Source organism: Nycticebus coucang, chromosome 15 (assembly GCF_027406575.1).
Source record: "Nycticebus coucang isolate mNycCou1 chromosome 15, mNycCou1.pri, whole genome shotgun sequence".
In the NCBI taxonomy this organism is placed as follows: domain Eukaryota; kingdom Metazoa; phylum Chordata; class Mammalia; order Primates; family Lorisidae; genus Nycticebus; species Nycticebus coucang.
Genome location: NC_069794.1, coordinates 59,643,211 through 59,670,879, shown reverse-complemented (window position 1 = coordinate 59,670,879; position 27,669 = coordinate 59,643,211). Strand labels below are relative to the sequence as shown.

Genomic DNA, 27,669 nt, shown 5'->3' with positions numbered 1-27,669 from the left:
GAAAAAAAGGTTGGGCACCTTGCTTCAGACTTACCTTAAGGTTTAAATCACCCCCCGTTCAATCCCTATCAGGTCCCATCCACTCTACCTCATTTGTATGTACTTTTCTTGTCTACATGGGTTACCCGAGCCCCCAGTCATCATCATGTATCACCTGGATTACAGAAATAGTTTCCTACCACAGCTCCACCCCCACCTCACACCCACTCTGATGTACTTTCCACTTGATGTACTTTCGACTCTGCAGCCAGGTTGTAAAACTACATCTGATTGAGTCTTTTAGCTTAAATTGGATCCCCATTGCCTTTAAGTGTAAGCCTGCGTCTTCAGTATGGCTGTCTGGCCTTGACCCACCCTATCTCTCACTCAGTGTTGGCCTGGAGCACTCTGACCTTCCTTTACTTTCTTTTTTTTTTTTTTTTTTTTTCAGTTTTTGGCCAGGGCTGGGTTTGAACCCACCACCTCCAGCATATGGGGCTGACGCCCTATTCTGCTGAGCCATAGGTCCCGCCCTTTCCTTTACTTTCTTATCTCTGCTCTGGTCCTTGGTGCAGTCTCTTCTTCTGCAGGGAGCACTCCTGTCCCTTTGCCATATACCCTGTCCCTAACTCCTGGGAGGAAGGCCTTGCCTTGTTCCTAGCTAAATTAGGTTTCCTCTGCTTCTATCCCCTCTATCTCCCTCTTATCATACTAGTCATATGGTACTGTATTTACAGGTATACAGTGACTGTCTTCCCAATGTTTCCGCATGTTCTTCGAGGGCAGGGACCCTGTTTCTCTTGGTCATCTCTGTCCTAGATTCCTAGCATGATACCTGCTGCATAGTAGATAGTCAGTATATGTTTAAGGAGGGAACTGATGGATATTTTATACCTAGAGGGTTCTGGTACTTATTCTCAGTTGAATTATCAGACCCACAGTGGGCAACACTTTTGGTTTTTCAAATTGATCTTAAATTAAGGGTAACAAGGTTTCCAAAGAAGTTTGGTCTCCATTTTTCTTCTTTGTGTGTGTGTGCTTATAAAAACAATACACATTCTCTATATATTTAGCCCCTCAATTATTTTAAAGAGTTGATTTTTTTTTTTTTTTAAATGGCCCAGTTGAATAGTTTACTGGTTGAGTCCATAGGCTTAGAAGTTACCTGACCAGAGGTTCACCTCTTCTGCATACGGCTGTGTGACTTTGTGCATTTGCTTATTTTACTAAAGACTCAGTTTCCTGACATCTAACCTGGGAATAAAAATAGTGTGTATTCTTTTGGGCCAATGCAAGGATGATGTGAGATAATACATAGAAAGTATTTCACACAGTACTCAATTCTGCCAGTTAAAAACAAAATCTGTGCATTACGATATAGTTTTAATAGTACTTTTATATTCTCCTATTTCATTTTTTCTAAACAAGAATTAACAGTGGAACAGTAAATTATTCATGGTCTTTGTATTTTTAGCTATTCATCCTACTGATTTTTCTTTCTGAGAAATCATTTTTCCTCACGGGACTGTATACCAGCATGGAAAGATAAAGATTAATTAACAGTCATTATTTGGTCCTTGAAAATGATACCTAGGATGTCAAGTTCTCATTTCACTTTGAAAAACAGTGACTCTGTGGACATTTAAGTCTTATAAAGCCAAGAGTGCTTCATAACCTTTTTGTAAGTTAAACTCTGGCACATTCAGTGTGTCCTTTTCAAAACTTCTGCTATCCCCTGAATGGCCTGAGATGGAGAGGCTTTGACATCTCAGCTGCAGCAGACCAGCACAGCAAAGAGAACAGATCAAGAATTTACAGAGCATAGGCCTGAGGAATAAATTTTCAGAGGAGCAGGCTTTCAAAAGGAAAGTTCCTACTACAAGTCAAGATATGATGGGTGGGTGGAATGCAGTGTGAGTTTCATGGCAAAGGTAATACTTACAATTGAGCAGGTAATAGAGTCAGGGCTTCAGGAGGCTCTTCCAGGTTAAAAAGTTAACATTAGAGCCTTGCCAGTAAACGGAAGTACAGAGCATATTCCAACCTCTGGAGGATTAGGGGTGGAGAGTGAGGGGTGAAGTGAAACAGAAACTTGCTTTTGCTTTATGATAAATGAAAAAAAGGCTGTGAAAGTGTAAACATTGGTGTTATGATCTCTATCGTGCTACCTCTTATTTGTTTCCAGTTCCAAAGAAGGGACCGAAGAGCAAGGCACTGGGGTGGGTGGGAGAAGGAAGAGCAGCTATGGCCCTACAGTACATGGTCACATCTGGTGGGGATGGGTGACCCCACTCCTTATCAATCATGTCTCAGGCTGGTTTGGCAGCCAGCTCAGTAGATCCTGCAAGCTGAGGATCCTTGTGAGCAGCAAGGCAGGGCCCTGTGACTGCATAAACTTCTATCAGTCCTTTCACGTACTCCATCTGTGGTCAGCAGATCACCCCCGTGCTACCAACCTCCACTTTGGAGAAAGAAGAGTTGACAATGGAAGATTGTATTCAGTATCATTTGCTACATGTAGCTGGCCTTTTTGATTTCAGAAGAATTTTTTCATTCTAAACCTCTCAGGCCATCAGTGTCATTTTACCAATGTTGAAGGAACTCTTAGATTTTATAAGTAAATTCTGCTACCTGTGTCCATTAAATCATCTAGTGAAAAAGATTTTTTTTTTTGCAGTTTTTGGCCAGGGATGGGTTTGAACCCACCACCTCCAACATATGGAGCCGGTGCCCTACTCTGTTGAGCCACAGGCGCCACCCCCTAGTGAAAAAGTCTTAACTCTCTTAGGCTGTCATGTGATGTCCCACTGTGCTATCATTCTCATTCCTCCTCCATCCTCGGATCATTTAAACTCTTTGTTTCCCAAACATACCTTCTTATCAGTGTTATCTTCCAGCTTCTGATCTTTGCTGGCACATTTGAACTCTTCTTTGCCCTGTCTTTGCCTATCCAAATCCTTTTAATTTCATAGTGTCAGTGTAATGTCATGAAGAGGAAGTGAGCTGGGAATCCAAAGACCTACCTCCTGTCCAAGTTTTTTAGCTTTCAGTGTTATATAGAATAAATTGCTATTCCTCCTGCAAGGGCTTTTTCTTTTCTGTTTTCTTTTTTCTTATCTGTAAGCTTGTAAGATTGGAATGGGTATTTTCTAGGGTCCATCTTGCTGTAATATTCTATAATATGCTTCTTTAATAAAGTCTTCCTGACCACTACAGGTTGCAAAATTAACGCCACCCTCTGAACTGTGATAGCTGGTCATTTATAGATTTCTTTTGGACTTAACGTTAGATTTATTGGTCTTCCCGCCATCTGTATAAAAGAGATAAAGCTTCTTGAGAAGAGTCTTCATTATTTTGGGGTTCTTCCTGATGCCTTGCATGTGGTAGACATACAACAAATAATGAATTACTGGATTTTAGAGTACTCTTCCCAATGAGTAGCCAAAATGCTTTAGAGATGATTTGAATTTAAAATTTAGGCTTAGTTGGATTATTTTCAGGAGATTCTAAGAGAAATTGACTGAATTTCTTCTTTAAGAAATTTCTTCTTCCTTCTTTAGTGAAGGAAGCAAATGAATTAGAATTTAGAGACTGCCCACTCAGATACTGATAGGATCAAAGACTGGCAGCATTATAACTAAGACAGAAAGTGAAATGTTAATTATTCTAAAATTCCTAATCATAATCAAGTGCTAATTAGTATTTAGCTAATTAAATGGTATATAACTTTGCCTAGGCTTGTATATATCAGGCCAAGGAGTGTAAATTAGACGAAGGTGGCTGGTTAAAATTTAAATAGAACTTTTTGAATACTGTAGCTAATTTCAGTTCTTCTCAAATGCGTTTGCATAAGTTTGATGTCTGTGTTAAGATCCAAGCAAGATTCTATGTTAGGCTCTTGGCTGCTTCCATTTGGAAGGTGAGAAGTGGATATAAAATCACCTATAGTATTCCTTAGTCTGCAGAACTGTGCTTTGCTAAGAACTGGTATGAAGTTTGTGAGCTTTTTTGTTCTGTGTTCTTCTGAGTCCTGATGATCTATCTACCAGAGTTCTTTTTTCAAGAATATGTACTTTTCAAATTATCACAGGTCAGGTTCTTATTTAATAGCTTTGAAAATGACCTGCTTTATTGATCAATCACATGGTTTGTGGCTTTCTTAATATTTAATATACCTTTTCACCTTCACCCTTATTTTCATCTTGTGAAACAAGACAATTAAAAAGAAATGACAGGCTAGTGAAAGTGCACCTGGTAGGTGGAGGACCACCCACTCTCAGCTTCCCTGGATAGTGTCAGGATGTTTTCACACAAATGCAAAGTGACAGCCATCTGGGAAAATGCTTATTTTAATCACATGATTTATTTTGAAACTAAGTGAACTATCATTTATAGCAACTGATCAGGCTACTTCCTAAAACATTAAGTGATGACTACTCAAAAAAAAAAAATAAAAGTCAATTAGAAGTAAAGCTTTAGGGATTAAATATTGACAGAGAAACCAAAAGTGGATTGGTATAATTATACAATAAATTGTAATGAATGCTTTTAATACAAACTGCCTATAGATAGATGCAATCCACACCTCCTTCTGTTTGCCATCTAGAAAATGGCTGAAGTCCATGAAAGAAAGTTTTCAACTATTGAAATTGTTTCTGAAGATATTTCAGAAGATTGTTCTGTTGCCAGTGGCAACTTTGACAGGAAATTAAAGGAAATCGGTGTTGATTTTGAGGTATCTCTAGGTTTATCATGTTTATTTAGACCAATCTCACCCTTTCCTTGAATCTTAGGTACTAGCCACTATTTTACATCTTTGGGAAGATAAAGACAGTCCCATAAACACCACTCATCATAGCAAAATAAAGTAGCCTACCTCTTATTTATGATAAAATTAATGTTCTTTTAATTCTTTCTATTTTCTGTATGGGATTTTATGGCACAAAACATAGTCTTTCCAGTAAGTGAAGTTCAATTGCTGCCTTTCAGCAAGGTGGGGGTGGGGGGGTGGGGGATAGGGGGTGGGGGTGGGGTGCCCTGAAGTTATACATAGTTGATGGTCACTTAAGATACATCTGCATCTTTTAGAACCACTTTGGTTTCTGTAACCTGCATTATTTTCAACCTGCTCTAATTGTAACATTACATATGCCTCTTCTTTTTTTTTTTTTCATGCAGTTAGGTTTTTCATGGTGATCTTTGTTTTTAATCATGTGACTTTCTATTTGACAAAAAGAGAGATGGCTGTTTATTTTTTAGCAAGTGATGCTTTTTCTGTCCCAGCTCTAGCTCAAGAATAAGCTTCCTGCCTTCCCTACTTCCCATACCTGCTTTGCTTTAAACTTGAATAGTCACATTCCATTTGCTTATACAAAATATTTATTGCGACAATTTGACATTATAGAATCAGCCTATAGGTACTTCATTTCTTTTCATTTAAAAAGTCCTGAAGAATAAATCTCTGTTTTTGTGTAAGAATATATGAGTTTTGAGAGACTGTTGCATTTTATCAATATTTGAAGGGAAAAATATTTTAGTAATATGGTGTTTTAAAATGCTTGAGTACCCTTACATAAGAATTATTATTTGAAATATGCATTGTTTTCTTTTTCTTTTTTTTTTTTTGTAGAGACAGAGTCTCACCTTATCACCCTCGGTAGAAGTGCTGTGGCGTCACACAGCTCACAGCAACCCAAATCCTTGGGCTTAGGCAATTCTCTTGACTCAGCCTCCCAAGTAGCTGGGACTACAGGTGCCCGCCACAACACCCAGCTATTTTTTTGTTGCAGTTTGGCTGGGGCTGGGTTTGAACCCGCCACCCTCGGCATATGGGGCCGGCGCCCTACCGGCTGAGCCACAGGCGCCGCCCTTTCTTTTTTTTTTTTTTTTTTTTATTGTTGGGGATTCATTGAGGGTACAATAGGCCAGGTTACACTGATTGCATTTGTTTGGCAAAGTCCCACTTGCAATCCTGTCTTGCCCCCAAAAGGTGTGGCACACACCAAGGCCCCACCCCCCTCCCTTCTTCCCTCTCTCTGCTCTTCCTTTCCCCACCACATTGTTTTCTTTTTAGAAATGAAAATTTGATCATCTGCATATCATAATATCACTTGGTTTCTGATATTAGAAAAAATTTCAGAGCAAGTCATCAAAAGTTAATTTATATTTAATGAGGGACAATTAATAATTTACAATCATTTCTACATGAACATAGCCAAGTGGAGTCATTTCCTAGGGGTTTATCAACTTTTTTTTTGAAAGCCAGGATATATTTCCTAAGGTTATATTTTTTTGGTATCATTTTACCAAATAACAGTCTGGTAAAAAAAAAAAAAAAAATTAAGCTTTTCTTGTGTTTCAGTCCATGTTTTTTGTTCTTACCAAAACTCAAATGCATTATATATTCCTTATCAAAAAAAAAAAAAGCCAGCACTTTGGGCGATATTCACCCAGGATGCCGTCTCTCTCCCTGTGTTTCGTGTTCTTCGTGTTTTTGCATTACTCATTCTTGCCATTTCAATTCCATAGCATTTTCTGATCTATCAGGAGTGAAGTAAGTCTTTGAAAAAATCTTCTAATTTTATTTTTCTGCTAAAAGATAAAAGTGGCTCTACCTTGCCTCCCAAGTAAAATTCCTTTCATAGAAAGATATGCAAAACTATCCACTATCTGGCACAAATTGCTTTTATATCTCTGGTTCTTTCGAAGTACAGGGTCTCTTACCCTTCCGCCCCAGCCAGTTTTCACGCTTGCTTCACGTGGTGCCTCCTCCCCTCATCTTTGCCTGTGAAGATCCCATCGATTTGCAAAACTTCACATCTTTTCCCCTATTTATCCTTTGTTAGACTTTCCCAAATAAAAGTCATCTTGTTTTCTTCTGAACTTTGATAGTATTTCTCCACTGTGTTGATTCAATTTTCTTTTAAAATTATTGTGATCTGTATTTGATTTCTTCCATAATTGGTTATAAGTTTCTCATTAACAGGATTAAAAATGGATTAAAGTTCCAGTACACGTTTATATTGTCTTATTTACTTATGTACAACATTTTGAGGCGAAAATTTTATTTTTACCACCTTTTACAAATAAGCAAATTAGTTCCAAAAAATTAAAATATTTGTTCAAGATCATATAGCTGGTTAATGGCAAAGTTAGGAATTTGATCTCCAAAGCTTATGCTTTTTTACTATACCACGTTAACTCCTATACTCATAATAATAACAACAATAATAAAATAATGTTTGTTGAGTGTTAATAATAATAATAATTTTCTTGAGAATTATACCACCATCAGTGAGCTTCCATTGAAGAAATACTTTTTAAAGTTAACTTTAGTAAACCAATTTAATTTTTGATTAATTTACCCAATGAAATTAAACCATTCATTTTTTCCAGTTTAGAAATAACTGCATTCTTTTCAGAATTTTCATAGCATTTGATTTTTTTTAACTCCTGTATACACTGTGAAAATCAGTCAACATACATTTGATGCCAACTAAGCAGGACTCTCTGAACATTGTTACTATACAATTCTTTGTATCTCATTCCATCTATTAATTATAAACTTATTGTGATCAGAGATTTCAGTTTTCTTCTGGTAGAGGTTTAATAAATGTTTGTTGGATTATTTAATATTGAGTTATTGTGAATATTTTATTGCCAAAATTAAAGAATGTGTCAATTTTGCTAATTAATAGTTTGAACTAAGTCCTGGCAGATTGCTGCCAGAGCACCATCAGAAATATATCATGTTGCTATGACAGCATAATTGTCTAATATCTGTAAAGGGACTGAACAGTTTGTCCAGAAATCCTGTGTCCCAGCTGGTAGGAGCATAAGGGAATTTGATAACTAAATGTGTTGTGCTTCTACTATCAGCAGTGGCCTGGGGGTCCCAAGGCTCGGAAATACTTGATTTCATTATTTTTTGTCCCTTCTTAAACTGCTTAAGTGGAGCAGTTTAAGTTAGTGGAGTTGCATAAATTACAACCTGAAAATTCTTTGTCATTCTGCCACCTTCTCTCTGCCTATTCATCGGTCTATCCAGTGTTTCTTTGTAAATATTCCTCTGACATTTATTTTGAATCTATACTTTGTTTTTGCAGACACATTGATTTTTTTTTTCCCTCTTGTAGTATTTGTCATGGTGGCCTTGGTTGTACCTAATGGCTGACCACACTACTCAAAAGCATATCTTTGCCATTTATAGCAACACAGTATTTCAAAGGGAAATTGCAGGGATGTAGATTTTATTATTCCTATGTATAAAAGAGGATATGACTTTGACAGGAAGCTTTGTAAATTAGTGTGCTTTAGAGCTATGCAAGCAAGTGGTACAACTGAAATGTCTTATTTTCTCATCTGACTTCTGGGTACTATCTGTTAGCTTTGTTATAGGGAACCCATTTGTATGAATGTTTAGAATTATTGACTATTCAATTTTAATAATAGTTTTCTTGATTACAAAGTAATATGTATTTATTGACAGAATTTAGGAAATAAGAAATTTTCAGTAATCTATCTTATAGCAGCAATCTCTTATTTTGTCACAGGATTAAAGGATAATTTTGTAAGATAATGCTTAGAGATTACCTTATCTTGGCCCTTTCTATAAAACTGAGCAAATCTATTTGGCTCAGACAGGGTTAGAAACTGTCATCTGAGAGGGAGTAAGCCAGGATTATTGTGCAAGCCTCCTCACTCCTTGTATAGTATATTTTCAGCCATTTTAAGCAAAGAATTTGAAGTTTTAACATTTGATGGAAATTTTTAAGTGAAATACAAATGCAGTTAGAATTTATTTCTTCTGATTTGCTGTATTTTAGTTTCTTTATTTTGTTATTTCTGACTAGTTGGTATATGCTATTAATGACATTTGTATAGTAATTTTTCTAACAAGGAAATTAGGGCACTATGCAAAAAACGTCTCCAAATATTACATAGACTAAAACAACTTTATGAAAATTATTAAAGAATTAAGAAGAACTGGAAGAAAGGCCCAAAGAAAAGTTATTTCAGAGAACATGTGGGAAAGCTGAACTTTGGAAGTGGCACTCACTTGGAGTCCATTTAGAGAAGAATTGCAGTGAGCTATGATCATACCATTGCACTCTAGTGCAGACAGCCAAACGAGACCCTGCCCCTGCCTCCCCCCAAAATTACTGCAGAACACATGATCTGGACCGGTTTTTTCACTATTCTCCCTCTTGAATCTTAGGTACCATGTAAGGAGTTGCCTTGGACTGACTGATTTTTGGCTCCATGACTTCAAGGCAAAAAGTTTTGTGCAAATCAGTTCAGGGAGGTTACCTTCTCACATTTTGTTTTGAAACTAGTGAAATAGAAAATACAGTCCAATCTGTTGAGTCAGAATAGATCTGTTTTCAAAATCCCATTGTATGCAAGGATCTTAACTTTTCAGAATTTTTGTTTGTCTTTCTCCAAAACAGGTATAACTTCCCACTCACAGGGCAGGGAGATAACACACCTGTTTTGGAGTGAGACAAAGTGATTAGGGCAATAAGGACATTTATGTGCTAGGGGGCTCCACAAATGTTAATTTCCTCCTCTTTGCACAAAGGGAGCAGAAGTTTCCTGAAAGAGGTTTCTACCTCTTATAGCAGGAGTAATTTGTGTAATTTCCTGTTCTTTTTTTATTTTTTCCTTTCCTCAAATTTTAATAGTTATCATCTATAGGTCATCTGTGAGTCCTGGTGGTATAGACCTTAACAGAGAGATAATTCTGGCCTCAAGGAGTGTCTACTTGCCAGGGCACCTGGCACATTGTAATAGAAAGTATAGTAGGGTGCAAGAGAGTGATTGAGGATCCTCCAAAGGAGAGAAAACTATTGAAAAGGCAGACAAAGCATTAAGGAACATTTCTTCAGAAGGCTGGGGCAGGGGGTAGAAGATGACAGATGGGGAAGGCAGGGCTATTGTACTCAGAAGAACCCAGATGACCAAAGATGTGGATGTGACAAGGTCCTTATTCTGAAGACAGTGGCTGCTAGGAACTTGTTTGAGCAAGACTCGCAGAGAGCTGATATAGCAAGCTCACATATTTATCTCCTGTTGAGGGGATCCTTTAAGGCCTATTACTCATCTTTCAACATTTAAGTGTCAATTTTTAGCCCAAATCCCATTCCCAGGCTAATTTTCCTTTTGCCCGTTTTCCATTCCTTTTTAGCCCCTTTCTCCTACATCGCATTTTTCTCTTTCTTCCCCAGTGCCACCCTCTCTCCTCAGGGAATGTGGAGTTTCCTAACTTCTGTATTTTTTCTTGTCTAGGAAGAAATGCCCAGAAGCTCCTTTTCTGTAAAAGATTTTACTACTAATCTCTCTGAGGAAACAGCCTAATTAAAATAGTAAACTTGAAGTTATGAGAGTCCCAAAATCCTTCAAAGTCCTTACATTCTTGCTCCCTGAGCAGTTCCCTTCAGAAACCGAAACATGTTTACTTCCTGTCCTTGGTTTGATTCCTATCTGAAAGGTTTAAGTGGTGCTCATAGACAGGGTGCAAGGGGAGCTAAGAAGGGACAGCATTATTGAAAGGGTCAGCCACCTGCCTGGGCAGTGTTAAGGCTCTATGCCTGGGAGCAGTTAGAGACCCCTTTGATATGGGGCTCTAGGGGGTGGTAGTTCCACTGCTTGCCCAATCCTTTGTCTCCTTTGTCTTAGGAGGAGAGGAGGAGGGGGGATGGGGAAATGGTTCAGGTGTGCCGCTTAGGCCCCCCACCACTTTCTGTGGTGCTTAATAGTCTTTATTTGTAACTCCGGAGTTAAAAGGCCTTTCATTCTTACTTCTGTGAATGTCCTTCTGATGCAAAGCTTGTCCAACTGAAGGGAGGAAAGCCCTCTGAATTTGCCAAGTGGGTTCTTGGCTTAGCCACAGGAAAGCTTTATGGAGAAAGAGTTAGACAACAGGGATCCTCTCCAGAGCAGAAATTACTTTAAGGGGCAATGATAATGTTTTTACATGTTCATAAAACCCCTATGTGACTAGCGTTGTCTCATGGTCAGGCCATAAAGGTTAATAATAAACTGCTGTCACAGAAAGGTAAGCACGGTTTGTAAAGCATCTGGTTTAGTAGTTCATCCATCCTTGGGTAGACCCAGGCCAGGAACTTGCTGCGGCTTCCTTGTTCTGTTCAGGGTGGTTAGGGTCTGGCATCAGTCAAATGGCTGCTCTAAGGGCTCCCTTGACCTTGGTTTTCTGCCTTATCCCTATGTTACTTATTTCTGGTCCCTTGACATGAAGAACAAGATGAGACAGCACAGTGATGGTAAAAGTGAGCATCATTCTCATAAGAAACTTACATATTTTAGAATCTCTGATTGCACAGCTTCCTCTTCTATTTTTGTATTTTCACTTGCTAAATGTTATCCTCAGTAAGAGTTAATGATGATGTAAATAAGTATTTCATTTTAATTTTTATTAAAGATACAAATTATACACACAGAATATTACTAGTAAGTGGAGATAAGAGTACATAGGAACAAAGCAAAAATGTTAACAGTTTTCTTTAGCAAGTGCACATTGGGTGATGTTTTGTTTTCTCAATTTCCCGGACAGCAAAATGAGTATGTGTAACTTTACCACGGAAAAATAAGACACTATTTACATATTTATTCAATTAACGTAATCCTGAGGATTTTCTGTTCTAGGCAAAAACTATGATTAGAAGGAACAAGTTGTATAACTGTTTCATTTTACTCAGGATATTTACAGAAATTCTTTTTTTGTGTGTGTGTGTGTTTTTTTTTTTGCCCAGGGCTGGGTTTGAACCTGTCTGGCATGTGGGACCCGTGCCCTACTCCTTTAGCCACAGGCGCCACCCTGGATATTTACAGAAATTCTTTCCTAGATTATGCTTTCAGCATTTCCTTGAAGGAATTAGCAGAACTTCTTAAAATGAAGTGGGAAGTGATCTGATGAGATCTCTGTTTTAGAAAAATAACTAAGCAGGGCGGCGCCTGTGGCTCAGTGAGTGGGGCGCCGGCCCCATATGCCGAGGGTGGCGGGTTCAGGCCCAGCCCCGGCCAAACTGCAACAACAAAAAAAATAGCCGGGCGTTGTGGCGGGCGCCTGTAGTCCCAGCTGCTCGGGAGGCTGAGGCAGGAGAATCGCGTAGGCCCAAGAGTTGGAGGTTGCTGTGAGCCGTGTGACGCCACGGCACTTTACCGGAGGGCGGTACAGTGACACTCTGTCTCTACAAAAAAAAAAAAAAGAAAAATAACTAAGCAAATTGTGGATTGTCCTATATGAGCCTGTAAGTGGGAAGCAAAATTGAACTCTTTCCAGGAGTCTGGGGAGGAAGATGAGCTGCCCTTGAGCTGAGACAGTGAATTGGAAAGGAAGGAGCAGATATTGGAAGAAGGCACTTCAAAGTAAACATACCCCAAATTAAACTGCCTTTTTATAACTGGACTTCCCCCCTTACCCCTCTAATTCACTTCTCCTCCCCTTTTCTTCTTGGACTACCACCCACTTGCCAATACAAAACTTTTACTTCTACTTATCTCCATCTCTAGTCCGTCACCAAAGTCCTGTTAGGCCTTTTCCCTAAATATAACATCTCCTAAATCCATCAGTTTCTCTCTACCCCACCTCTACCCCTCAGTTTAGTTTAGGCTATCATTATCTCCTGCTTAAATTTTTTTTTTTTTTTTTTGTGATTTTTGGCCGGGGCTGGGTTTGAACCCGCCACCTCTGGCATATGGGACCGGTGCCCTACTCCTTGAGCCACAGGCGCCGCCCTCCTGCTTAAATTTTTAAAAGAGTTTCCAACTGCCTCCCCCCACCCCACTTTTCTTTCAGTTTCACTCTCTACCAGATCAGAGTGGTTTTCCAAAACTGAAAATCTGTTCCTGTTACTCCTTTACTTCAATGGCTTTTGGTGCTATTAGGAAATAATCCAAACTATTTTTTTTTTTAAGTGGTTTCCAAGGCTTTGCCAGAGCTAGAGCCTGCCTTTGTTTCTAGCCTTGTTTCTTTTCACTGCCTTCCTCACTCCTCTCTAGCCTATGACTTCTCACAGACCTAGCCACCTCTCCAGCTCACTTTTACTCACGCTTCTTGGCACAATATTCTATCCACCACCTGCAACTCTCCTCTCTTCTTTCTCTGCACCTGTTTAATTCCTTGATATCTCAATTTAGACATAACTCTGACAAGTGCCTTTCTGAGCCCTTGCAAAGATCCTAGTCACATTTTGAGTCTCCAGCTGAGACTTCACCTCTCATTCTGCATTTATGGGACTTGTAAATAGTCCATTGCTCCTAAACAATACATTATTCCAGAGCAATTTGAAAGAACATGGCTGATTGAATCACTGTGGAGGTGGAGGGGGCGAGGAATTCCCTAATAATATCTTTCATAAATTATTTCTTTCGGGAAATCCTTTGTATTTTCAACATTACAGTAAATTTATGATGTTTGCTTTTCTCTAGAATCACTGAATTTAACAGAGCTGAAATATTAACTTTGTTTTGTTTTGAGATAGAGTCTCACTCTGTTGTCTTGGGTAGAGTTTGTTTGTTTTGAGACAGAGTCTCACTCTGTTTTCTTGGGTAGAGTGCAGCCTCAAACTCCTGGGCTCAAGTGATCCTCCTGCCTCACTCTTTGAGCATCTGGGACTATAGGCCCATGCCACAATGCCCAGCTAATTTTTTCTATTTTAAGTAGGAACGGGGTCTTGCTCTTACTCAGGCTGATCTTGAACACCTGAGCTCAAGCCATCCTCCTGTCTTGTCCTCCCGGAGTGCTAGGATTACATGTGTGAGCCACTGTGTCCAGCCAACCCGGATATTTAACTCATCTGAATTTATCTTTTTAAAATTTTGTGTTTATTGCAGCATGCCTTTTAAAGCTTATGTACTTGTTCTAATTTATATACAAATGTGCAAATGTAATTTTCTTCTTTGTGCTTCTGTGTGAGGCTTGTAACTATTTGGGGTGAAATCCAGTGGAATACTAAAAAGATTCCTAAAGGATGAAATCATCCATTGTTTCTACTTTAGTGTATTTATCAATTTGACAATCAGATCTAATAACCTTGAATCTTTGTAGGTGAAATATATTGGATCATTTGTAAAGCTTTCCAGCTTTATACATCCATAACTCATCAGATTCCATTATTCAGCAGCCTTATTAACATGAACACCATTTGTATTTTACCAGAACTATATCCTTTCTCTAGTATTTCCCAAACTCCCTGTATTCATTCATTCATTTGACAAATATTGGTTGAATACGTTTTTTGTGTCAGGCACTGTGCTAGGCTCCAAGGAATATAGTGATAAGCAAAATGAACATAATCCCTGCCTCCATGGTATTCAATAAATAGATATTCACTTGTTTGTCTTGATGTGAATGTTTATCTTTGTGCTTATAGAATGCTTTTCGTTATGAGATATTTGAATATGTAGTAAAAATATCAATAATAATGTCTGCTTTTTTATGGGGCTGCTGCTTTTGATGCTACATACCATGCATTGCTCTGATCAGCCTAATTATTTCTTTAGAATGAAGCCTAGAAGTGGGGAAAGAGGTAATTTATGGCTCAGATTACGTAAATCAATTTCAAATGGAAAGAAACATATAATTTAGGGGCTAAAAGAGTGAGCATCAGAATCACACAGACCTGAATTTGAGTCCTGGTTCCACTATGTACATGTTACCTAACTTTCCTGAGCCTTGGTTTCTTGATTTATGAGGTTGTAATAATCACAATACCTATATCATGGGACTGTTGTGATGATTAAATGAAATAATACATGAAAATATTTAGCATAAATCCTGGCACAGTACAGGTTGAATGTCCCTGATCCAAATCTTTTTTAAAACCTTCATATCATAGGAGATATATTGCATATGTTTGCCAGTTTAGTTTTCATGAACAGTAAACTAAAATAGTACAACTTTGAGAAAGTAGGTTTTGGTAAAATTCTTCTGGTTTGGCATGAACTTACATCCAAACAAAATCCTCTTTTTGTTTAATGATGTCTGTGTAATTACAGGGTGTGGGAAAAAACAAAATTGTTGACAGATTTCTTCACCTGCTCAACAGACCCCGAGAATATATCCAGTTGCACAGGTAAGAGTATTTAGACATGTAATCTCTTAAAATCTATTTTAATCATTTATTTTCATAAACTCTCATTTTAAAACCATTTTTATTTCTATTCTTCCTGTTTTTATCTCTTCTCTCCTTAAAAAGTTATAAAACAAAGAAAAATTTAAAGTGGTTAATGTTTTATAAATATGAGTTAATAGATATTTTTGTGGACAGGGAGTGATAAACATTATTATGTTCTAGGACCATAGCCTCATCAACATAAAGGCTCTTAAGTTAGAAAAAAACATGTAGAAACTAAGCCTATTTTCTAACAATAGCTTGTAAGAGAAATAATAAACTATATGACTCTCAGGTAGGAGATAAGGAACCCAGAAATATGGAAAAAGTATGTTGTTAGTTGTCTACTTGCTTTCCTTAAAATACTATGTACATTATTTAGTTTTGTGTGGTGAGAATGCTGGTCAGTCATAGCTTTGAATCAAATAGATTCTCAACAAGTATTGTTTTCAGCTTTATAGTGAACCTGTTCTAAGTACAAATAAAATAATATGTAACAAATCCATCAAAAATAAAGGAGAAAAACAGAGTGACACAAAGATGTAAGTCAAGAAATATACCCAATAATAAGCAACATTGAAACTAGCTTAGATTGTTATTGTTTTAAACCCAGGAGGTTAAAAAAAAAATACTCTGGGCTGGTGCCTATAGCTCAGTGGTTAGGGCACTGGCCACATGCAGCAGGGCTGGTGGGTTCAAACCCAGCCCAGGCCTGCTAAAAACAAAACGAAACAACCAAACAAAGCAAGATTCCATCTCTACTAAAATAGAAAACTGAGATAGGAGAATCTCTTGAGCCCAAGAGTTGGATGTTGCTATGAGCTATGACACCAGTGCATTCTACCCGGGCAACAGCTTAAGACTCTGTCTCCAAAAAAAAAGGAGAGAGAGAGAAGAAAAATATACTGTGTAATGGAAAGAACATTGAATTGAGTTATAAGAAATAGTTTCTGGTTTGGGTCCTTTCACTAAATGATTATCAGTTCTTAAGAGCAAATTGTAGGAGAATACAGGGCAGAGTTAGTACATCAAAGGAGAAAGAAAAGGATCAAAGGAAAGCTGAGATATGGTAAAAAAACAAACAAATAAAAACAAACAAACAAAAAAAACCATCTCCCTCTTGGGATTTATACCTCTGGTTGTGACAGAATAATGGTAACAGATTAGCACTACCACAGAAAAGAACTGTAAAACTGGACAAAATGTAAAAACACTTGGAAAAGAATAGGTATCGGAAATATGTGAACTGAACAATTATCAGAGTTCCTACATGGTTGGGAACCTTCATTAACACCCTTGATATTCAGAAGATATCCTATAAAATCTATTCTTTAGAAGGAGGACTGATCTACCCCAAAATAACAGCTACTCTATACCTACCCTTAGAGAGTTTAAAAATAAGCCTTAAAAAAGAAGGATGCTTGCTATTTAACATTGTTTTGGAAGTTCTTTTTCATACAAAATGACTTCTAAAATAAAAAGGAATGAATGTGAGGAATGCCTTGAAAAGATGACGGTAATTCAAAAGTAAATGGACTATATACCTGAACAAAACTTAATATTCTACTAAAGAAGACTGCAAAATCCAAACACCTAACAACATAGAATTCATGATGTCAAGCATTCAATAGAAAATTACTAGACATACAAAGAAAGAAAAATTGGTCAATAAAATGGACTGAAAAATGACAGATGATGGAATTAGTATACAAGGACTAAAAAACAGTTGCCGTAAGTATATTCAATTATTTAAAGGGGAAATAACAAAATGAAGGGACAATTAAGAATTCTTTTTAGGGCGGCGCCTGTGGCTCAGTGAGTAGGGCGCCAGCCCCATATGCCAAGGGTGGCGGGTTCAAACCGAGCCCCGGCCAAACTGCAACCAAAAAATAGCCGGGCGTTGTGGCAGGCGCCTATAGTCCCAGCTGCTCGGGAGGCTGAGGCAAGAGAATCGCGTAAGCCCAAGAGTTAAGAGGTTGCTGTGAGCCGTGTGACGCCACGGCACTCTACCCGAGGGCGGTACAGTGAGACTCTGTCTCTACAAAAAAAAAAAAAAAAGAATTCTTTTTAAAAAAATTTTTGTAATTAATTGTTAATTAAGAATTCGTAGTACAGAAAAAGACAACCTTAAAAAAGCAGTTTAACATACAATGTAGTCTCAAAAGAGAAGAGAAAAAAAGGGACAAAACAGTATTTGAAGAGATAATAGTGAGAAATTTTTCAAATTTGATGAAAACTAAAAAGTTACCCATCTGGGAAGCATAATGAACCTCAAGCAGGGTGAACAGAAATCCACAGCATAGCACATCATACTCAAACTGCTGAAAACCAAGAGAAAAATCTGTAACTGTCATAGAAAAATGACATATTACCTCTAAGGAAACAGTCATAAAAATGACTACAGACTTCTCCTGAGAAATAAGTGTAAACCACAATTCAGTGAAATAGTTGCTTTTAAAATGCTGAAAGAAAAACTTAGTATAGAATAATATATATTCATAAAAAATATTCCTTAGAAGTAGAGGTAAAACAAAGATATTTGCAGACATCAAAAGCTCAGAGTAGTGGATGTGGAGGAAAGGGCACACTTCTACACTGCTGGTGAGAATGCCCACTAATACGTTCCTTCTGGAAGGATGTTTGGAGAATACTTAGAGACCTAAAAATAGACCTGCCATTCGATCCTGTAATTCCTTTACTAGGTTTATACCCAGAAGACCAAAAGTCACAATATAACAAAGACATCTGTACCAGAATGTTTATTGCAGCCCAATTCATAATCGCTAAGTCATGGAAGAAGCCCAAGTGTCCATCGACCCGCGAATGGACTAGCAAATTGTGGTACATGTATACCATGGAATACTATGCAGCCTTAAAGAAAGATGGAGACTTTACCTCTTTCAGGTTTACATGGATGGAGCTGGAACATATTTTTCTTAGCAAAGTATCTCAGGAATGGAAGAAAAAGTATCCAATGTACTCAGACCTGCTATGAAGCTAAATTATAGCTTTCACATGAAGACTATAACCCAACTATAGCACAAGACTATGGGGAAAGGACCAAGGAAGGGAAAGGGAGGGGGCAGGTTTTGGTGGAAGGAGGGTAATGGGTGGGGCCACATCTATGGTGCATCTTAGAATGGGTACAGGCGATTGTACTAATGTACACAGCTATGATTTAACAATTAAAAAAAAAAAAAGCTCAGAGTATTTTTTATCAGTTGACCTGGATAATGCAATAGAAAATTATTGGTGGGATTGTCTATCAATGTACTAGCATCCTCCCACCATGTGCTAGCATCAGTTGTCCTCATTTCAGAATTGAGTATATTGGATTCTTGTTTCTCCATTCTTGTGATGCTTTACTAAGAAGAATGTGTTTCAGCTCCATCCAGGTTAATACAAAAGATGTAAGGTCTTCATCTTTTTTTGTGGTTGAGTAGTATTGCATGATAAACATATACCACAGCTTGTTAATCCATTCCTGGGTTGGATTAATAGCATTTAGGTCGTTTCCAGTTTAAATTGAGCTGCAATGAACAATCTAGTGCAAATGTCCTTATGATAAAAAAGACTTTATCATATCCACTGGGTAGATGCCCACGAATGGGATTGCAGGATCAAAAGGGAGGTCTAGTTTGAGTGTTTTGAGGATTCTCCATACTTCAAAGGTTGTACTGTAGTTCGCAGTCCCACCAGCAGTGTAAAAGTGTTCCCTTCTCTCCACATCCATGCCAACATCTGCAGCTTTGAGACTTTGTGATGTGGGCCATTCTCCCTAGGGTTAGATGATACCTCAGGGTGGTTTTGATTTGCATTTCTCTGAATGCAAAAAATCAGGATTAAAATTTTCGATTTTATAAAGATGAAATGCTGAGGAATAAATTAACAAAATATATGCAATTTTTTTATTTTGTAACAAAGTCAACAGACATGGGTTTGTTTTTTTTTTAACTTGCCGATATTTGAAACTGAAGGTTATCTGTTTTAGACCCTTGCAGTATTGAGTTTCTGTCGTAGTAAATCCTTCCCCTTATCTTTATCTACCTCAACACTCACCTCCCTTTCCTTAGTATTATATTGCTATATTGAATAGTTCATTCTTCATTATTTGGAAGTGAAAGATAGTCTACCTTTGTTGTTTACAATAATTTTTTTGTTTTGAGACGGAGTCTCACTATGTCACCCTCGATAGAGTGCTGTGGCATCACAGCTCTCACAGCAACTTCCGACTCTTGAGCTTAAGAGATTCTCTTGCCTCAGCCTCCCAAGTAGCTGGAACTACAGGCACCCACCACAACACCGGCTATTTTTTGTTGCAGTTGTCATTGTTGTTCGGCAGGTTCGGGCCGGGTTTGAACCTGCCAGCCCAGGTGTATGTGGCCGGCGCCCTAGCTGCTGAGCTATAGGTGCCAAGCCTGTTTTTAATAAATTTTTAATCCTGATTTTCTGCTGCCATCATTCCTGCATTGGAGTAGCACACCAGTCTGCCAGTTACTTTCAAATGAAGCTAATTTGGAAGCTAGATCCATGATTGAGCAGCTGAACATAATTCTTATAAATATATATGACATTAAATTTTAAGAATTTGCTCTCTAGAAATCCCTCTTCTCATTCTTTATTACTTGACTTCCACCTTTCCACTCCCAACTGTCATCTTTTTCCCAACCCATATCATTCTATCACCCCTCATCTGATTTCCAAATCTCTTGTAGATTAATTATATGTTTTTAGAAAATTTTAACCTTTTCTAGTGCTTCAAGAATAAAGGTTCATCTGCTCCAACTTCACCCAAACTTATACTGCTCTCTTCCTCTAGCTTCTCATGGTTTCTTGTATGAATGATGTCTTATATAAACCCAGTAATTTCAACTTAATTTGAAAAAAAATCAATTATGATGTTAAAAACCCAGTAATTTCAACTTAATTTGAAAAAAAATCAATTATGATGTTAAAACTTCAGTGCTGGGCGGCGCCTGTGGCTCAGTGAGTAGGGCGCCAGCCCCATATGCCGAGGGTGGCGGGTTCAAACCCAGCCCCGGCCAAACTGCAACCAAAAAATAGCTGGGCGTTGTGGCGGGCGCCTGTAGTCCCAGCTGCTCGGGAGGCTGAGGCAGGAGAATCGCGTAAGCCCAAGAGTTAAGAGGTTGCTGTGAGCTGTGTGACGCCACGGCACTCTACCCGAGGGCGGTACAGTGAGACTCTGTCTCTACAAAAAAAAAAAAGAAAAAAAAAAAAAAAACTTCAGTGCTTTGTATTATAGGAAATACAGGAAGAAATAAGAAACATACTCTTACCTTTAAGGAGCTGTAGTACTATTCTTATTTGTAATTATTTTAGTCTTTCATGTTCACTGAATCTGGAAGACTCTAATTCCTTTCTTCTTCTTCTCTTTTTAGCTTTTTCTGTAAAGTATCTTCATTAGCTATGAGAAGTTTTGACAAATGCTGTTTTTTGAGGACTTATTCCTTGTACTTATTCGTGTAAAATTGCTTAGAATATCATCTTATGATATTTTAATGTCCTTAGGCTCAGTACTAGTATCCTCATTTTTATTCCTAATATTGGCTATTTACTGTCTCAATCAGTTTGCTAGGGGGTTAACAATACTACTGGTCTGTTCAAAGAACCAACTTCTTATATGTTTCTTTTCTATTTTAATAATTTCTGATTTTATTTTTATTACTTTGGATTTCATGTGCTATTCTTTTCTAAACTTTTGATATGAATGCTTAAATCATTGATTTGCAACTTTTAATTTATGATATGTACATTTGAGGCTATCTATTTTGTAATCTGTCTTTGAGTCTCAGTTCTTTCATCTCTGAGTAAGAGAAGCAGACAGGGCATTTATAATCTCTCTTTTGGCTCTATGTTCATATATCTTTGACTAGGTTTGAAGAAGGTGGTATTCAAGGGACTTTGAAAAATTTACAGGTTTAGAGATGCCATGCCTTACTTTCTTCCTAGAATGTCTTTAACATCAGCCTTTTGTTGCAAAACAAAAAGTGATTCATAAACGGTAAAGATTTGCATTCTACTAATGTGTATTCTGTAATAATTCTGACATTGGCTAGATAAAAATGTAGGTAGGTATATTGCTTATGAAAAAATTTTCTAAATTCAAAATATAATAGAAATTTTAAAGCTGTGTATTTCTATTTTTATAGTACCCGTTGCTGTATCATTGATAATATTACAAATAAGATTATATCTATTATAACAGAGGCCTAAATTTTGTCACTATTTGACAATATTAGATATTTATTATGCCAAGTTGGAAATAAAATGCCTCCATTTCTGTTTAAAATATGAAATATTGAAGCATTCACATTGATTAGACTGACATTCCCACTAATTTCAATGTAGTGAATTTTTCCTTTATTTAATATAGCTTTAGGGATCTAATTTGCCCTAAAGTTTAAGCTCATAAAATAGCCTTAAGAGAAACATGTTTAAAAGACCTAAAAATAGCAATCTAAAAAAGTGTTTAGGAGTTTTCTGATCTGTGGATGATCTGCTTAAGGTCTTAAGGTCTAAAATAAACATTTGTTTATTTTAGGTTCCTTTTAATGGATTTGTAATGTTACCATGTAAATAATCAGTCACACTCAATTTGGTTTATGGATGTCATTTAAACAGCATTAGTTATAAGAGCTCTTCAAAAGGTAATCTTGATAAGTAAAATTGTCACCAAACATACTTGAATGAAACACACAACAAATGTACTTTTAAGTATAGCCATCTTATGTTTTGATTATCAAATTTTCATAAAACAAGTCAGGCAATTTGTATATTTGATTAAACTTGATGTTTTCTTTCTTTTTTTTTTAGAGACAGAGTCTCACTTTACTGCCCTCGGTAGAGTGCCGTGGCATCACACAGCTCACAGCAACCTCCAGCTCTTGGGCTTATGTGATTCTCTTGCCTCAGCCTCCTGAGCAGCTGGGACTTCAGGCGCCCGCCACAACGTCCGGCTATTTTTTGGTTGCAGTTTGGCCAGGGCTGGGTTTGAACCCACCACCCTTGGTATATGGGGCCGGTGCCCTACTCACTGAGCCACAGGCACCGCCCGAGATGTTTTCTTAAAGGTATTATTTAGATAATTACTTTTCGTGTTATACACGTGAGGCTTGGCGCCCATAGCTCTGTGCTTAGGACACCAGCCACATACTCTGAGGCTGGCAGGTTAAAACCCAGCCTGTACCTGCTAAACAACAATAACAACTGCAATAAAAACAAAAAAATAGTTGGGTATTGTGGTGGGCACCTGTAGTCCCAGCTACTTGAGAGGCTGAGGCAAGAGAATCGCTTAAACCCAAGAGTTGGAGTTTGCTGTGAGCTGTGACACAACGGCACTCTACCCAGGGTGACATAGTAAGACTCTGTCTCAAAAAAAAAAAAAAATGTTATACATGTGAAACTTAAGAGAATATATGGCTGACATTTGTGAAGTCCATCTATTTACTCACTTTCCCACAATGTTATGCTAAATTGACATTAAAGAGGACACTTGAAAATGTTAACTTCTAGAACTGCATTTTATCCTCGGATATAAGTACATATCTGTGTTAAAATCAGAATTGTCTTAGGGTTCTGAAATACTTATGTCTTACGTTGCCAGATTTTTTTTTTCATTTGCTATCCTTCATGTATGAAGATAACAGCACAGGCCCAACTCTTAGCATGACCTATGCTCTTGGTTAACCATTGTAAATGTGGCGTTCCCAGGTCTGCTAGTATAGCCCTAACTTTTTATTTTTAGTGGGATTTTCTTCGGGTATCAACTTAATCTAGACTCATTCAGTGTTCCAGTACTCACAGATTTGGACTTGTATCCATGCATGTCTTTATTCCTCCATCTAAAATGCACTTCATTTTACCCCAGATCCTCAGGGTTCAATCCATGGTTACTTCTGAATAGAACCTTTCCTGATTTTTCACTCTGTATAACTAACTGTTCCCTCCTTGGAAACTCCATGAGGTGGAATGTGTACCATTGTGATAGAAAGAACATGAAGTTTAGAGACCAAATACTTCATCACTAACTTTTATGTGGCCTTCAACTCTTGAATCTTCATTTCCTTACCTATCAAATTGAAATAATACCTTACAGGGTTATGAAGATTAAATAAGAGAATATGTATGATGGGCCAACTTCAGTGTCCGGTACTCTGGGACACCTGAATATTTAGACAAACTAACAAGTATCAGTTTCTTGCCACATACCTAACCTTCTTATCCAACTTTGATTTGCATTAGTAATTTCTGTATCTTATTCAAAAGATAATCTTCAAAAGATTATCTTTTCTCTTCCCCTCTTTTCTCCAGTCATGCCTCCCTGGCTAAATAGGGAACTTTTGAGGTCAAGAGTCTGATTTATTCATTTATTACGTCTTAATTCATTCATCTAGTGTGTGGTTACAAGTTCCTTTTGTTTGCCAGTGGCTGTTTCAGGCACTGGATGACATATAGACATTGATCTTGACCTTGAGGAGCTTGTTTGCCAGCAATGAAAATACAAACATTCATGACACAGTTCTTTTTTTTTTTTTTTTTTTTTATTGTTGGGGATTCATTGAGGGTACAATAAGCCAGTTACACTGATTGCAATTGTTAGGTAAAGTCAATGACACAGTTCTTGTATATAAACTATGAGAAAGGCATGTCAGTGTGCTATGGGAGCCTTTAGGAGAGGTAGTCCACCTGGGGAAAGTGGCATTCAGAGTTTTAAGGAGTAATTTCACGTGGAGATCAGGGAAAAGAATATTATAGTTGTTGAAAATAGGCAGGACTTGAATCAAAGAAAGCACTAGGGGGTGATTTCACTAATCCACATAAAATTGTTGAAATTGAAAAATTGGCAATGAGAATGGAAAGAAGGGACATATTGAAATAGGTTTAAAGAGATAATTTTAGAATCCTCTATGGATGGAATGTGAAGGGAAAGAGGAGAGTAGCTTCCTTATGTGTGGTCCACCAGTCATCAGACAGGTACTTTGCCTGGTTCTCAAAACACAGTGAATGCTCACGCTGTGATCCTAGCACTCTGGGAGGCCAAGGAGGGTAGATAGCTTGAACTCAAAAGTTTGAGACTAGCCTGAACAAAAGTGAGAACCCATCTCTACTAAAATAGACAAAACTGAGGTAAGAGGATTGCTTGAGTCCAAGAGTTGGAGGTTGCTGTGAGCTATGACGTCATGGTACTCTACCTAGGGCAACAGCTTGAGGCTCTGTCTCAAAAAACAAAACTCAACAACAACAACAACAAAAACCCCACAGTGAATGCCCAATAAGCATTTGTAGAAATGACTTCATAGTGTACTAATTTCATCTAAACCAGGGGTTCTCAATCTGTGGGTCGCAACCCATAGGAACTGTATTAAAGGGCCGTGGCATTGGGAAGGTTGAGAACCACTGATCTAGACCTTCCAGTTGAAGTTCCTATATGATCAGCCATCCTTCCTAGAGGTACTGATGCTTGTTTCAGAATTCAGTAAGGGCCCTTATTGCCATATGTATCCTTTGTGTTATTTAAGTGCTCTAACCAGCAAAGGTAGTTACAATATTGCAATGTGGATCATTATTTTTAAAATACTTGCTTTTCCTCTCTCATATTTTTATATATTTTTTTCTTTGTGAAACCAAATGAAGTAAAGCATTTAGCAAATTCAGTGTAAAACTCTACCATTGGCCCTCTTAAAATCAGATGCCCTAGAGTGAATGAGGACATGCTTTACAAAGCACATAATTCAACACGCGAGGCTTTCCTCAGGCTGAAGAAAACTGAATGTGACAGCATAAATTTTGAAATTCACAAAGTTCTAGAGGGCAGATAGAATTACCAGCAGAAAACAGAGTAAGTGAAAGCTTTTTTGAAGTCTGATGGAAAAACACTATTACTGAGTTATCACAACATTCTTAGCATTGATGAGAGCAGTGGAGAACCAGGGACATGTCAAATGTCAGCTGCTGCACAGAACGTCCGGGCATGACTTCTGTCTCATCTTCCCCATCATGAATTTGCACAAGCTGTTTTAGAAATGTTTTTATCAGCAAGGGTACATGTCAAATCTATTAAGTGTAGAGTATAAATGTCTTAACACAATAATTAAGTGAGATGAAGGCTATGTCAACCAGTTTGATGTAAGCATTCCAAATTGTATATAAAATCAGTACATTGTACCTCATCAATGCATTAATGTATACATGATTTATGTATTTATGATTTAATAAAAATAAAAAAGGGAAAAAATTTTTAAAAGGAAAAAGAAATGTTTTTATTAGCAGTTAGACTGCAACTTTTCCATGTAGTTCTTTAGGTTTGTAATGATATCTCGAAACTCATTTAAATTCCTGTTATTATTTTTGTTTTTTTAACATTTACACAGCAACTACTATGTGCCAGGCCCTGTTCCAAGCTATTTTGAAACTGTAACTTGTTACTGCTCACAACTCTATGAGATCAGTAGCATTACTATGTCTGTTCTTGAAGTGAGGCAGCTAAGACACAGGTTAAACATCTCACACAGCTGGCTTCATACATTCTGCCTTCAGCCCTACATTCTCAACACTGCACTGCACTGTTGCTGGACATTGCTGTGCTGAATCAAATAATAATTTAGTGAGGATAGTACTAGCCCTGTAATAAGACTGTTGGTCATCAATTCTTACATTCTATACTTTGTATATAGTGGCTTGATTTTTTAAAATTCTAGCCTTTTATTCCTAATCCTTGCTTGGCATGATTCTGAAGTCATTTTCTGCATTATTTTCTTTTGGCTAGCTATTCCGTATTTTCTTATTTTGGTCCATGTTAATATCCTTATTAAATCTCACTTTCTTTTTTCTTGACCACTTCTCCAGATTATTAAACTGTCTTTGACCTTCAGTCATACTTCCTCTGAGGTGCGTCATCAGTAAATTTAATGGGCCCGTTTTCTGTTCTATCACAGGGCGATTCATGAAAGTGTTAATGAAGTTAATTTTGTGGCCTTTCATGTGATGTTCCTCTCAGGCTAACACTACTTTAGTAAGACCCTTTCTTTCAGTGCACCCAGTGAATTATCCTGGCTTCTGATTTGTGGGTTATATAGGTTGGTGAGTCAGAAACTCCAGAAACTGGAAATATCAGCAAGTGGTATGCTAGGCTGTTTTGGGAAAAAAAAAAAAAAAAAACAACTGGAAACAGTGAGGATTCTGTGGCCTTCTCCGTTTTTATTTTCTATATCACAATCTTAAGAAGCACTGATGCGAGGTATAATTGGTTTTTTTTTTTGGGTTTTGTTATATCCCTTTCCACGAGAGAACAACAACATTCCTTTCAAGTGTTAGTTACTTTTTTAGTTTGAGAAAAACTTTAAAAATCAAAAGAAGTAAACAAAAATATATAACACAGATTTATCACCCAGATTTAACAACTCATTTTATTTCTTCTTTTTTGCAGAAATAAAATACTATATTAATAGCTGAGGTGCCCTTTAGCCACTACCTCCAGTGTCATCTCCCTGCCTCAAGTCAATCATTATGATAAGTTTAGCTTATGACCTTCATATCCTTTTTTTGCTTGAAAAGCATGTTTTGTTAAGAAAATTACTGTTTTGCATTAATTTCCATTATATTCAGTGATAGTCTGATGGGGGAGGGATTAAAACAAGTTTTAGTTCTTGTGACAACATCAACATAAACTGAGTAGTGGAATTCTTCCCATTGCAGATTATTTTCACACACTTTACATCATATCCCAGCCTCTTCAACCTGCTCTCCTCTCCCTGGGCCTTCCCATTTGCACCAACTTCAGGTTTCTCACAGTGTCCTTGGGTCAGCAGATGGAGTGCGGACTCTATCGTACCAGTGCCACATACCTCCCCAGCATCTTTTTATTCAGTTAGATTTTACATGTATTTGTTGAGCTTTATAGAGTGCCATTCCTTATAAGTGAGACAAATATTGATGTAGTCAGACTCTTCAGATGCTGGCAACGGTGGCAAAATGAGCAGAAGGGGATGGCACAAGGTGTTTAAATCAGCAAATAGGTTTGTGTATTACTGAGATTGCTCAATTCACAACTCTGTGAAGTAATTTATGTTAATTGAGGTGTATTTATAATGTTTGCTGCAGGAAGAATTAGGAGCATTGCTAGAAAATGTAAGAATTGTCTCTACATTTATCTTCATTCATCCATCCATCCATTCGTTCAAAGTCATCAGATAGCCTGCATGGGTTTCCCTATAAGCACAGGCAGAAATGTTTGTGGAAGTGATTTTAGAGAGAGAGGGAGCTTTCAGGTGAAACCTGTAAGGAATTGAAGGAGACAGGATTAGGCCAGCAAAAAGAGGTGGTTTTAGCGAAAGTCCAACCTCAACCTCTTCATGAGTAGTGCTAGAGTGTGGATAGTACTATTTGGTTAATCCCCCAGGAGCCAAGAGGGCCAGCCTTTTTTGCCCCCATATAAATAAGTCATTGGTTAAGGGCGTGCCCCTGGGGAGGAGAAACTTATAATCTCCCAAGCATTTCTGGGTGAGGTAGGTTTTGGAAAGGTTGTTAGGAGCTTTCA

The 27,669-nt window shown here is 37.6% G+C and overlaps 1 protein-coding gene across 1 annotated transcript in view; it reads left to right on the top strand.

Annotated features, from left to right (window-relative positions):
- The window catches only part of VWA8 (von Willebrand factor A domain containing 8), a 468,998-nt gene that overhangs the window by 221,008 nt on the left and 220,321 nt on the right, over positions 1-27,669 (top strand). The window contains exon 21 of the mRNA XM_053563447.1: positions 14,998-15,074. Coding sequence (XP_053419422.1) covers positions 14,998-15,074 — 77 coding nt within the window. The remainder of the gene's footprint in view (positions 1-14,997; positions 15,075-27,669) is intronic.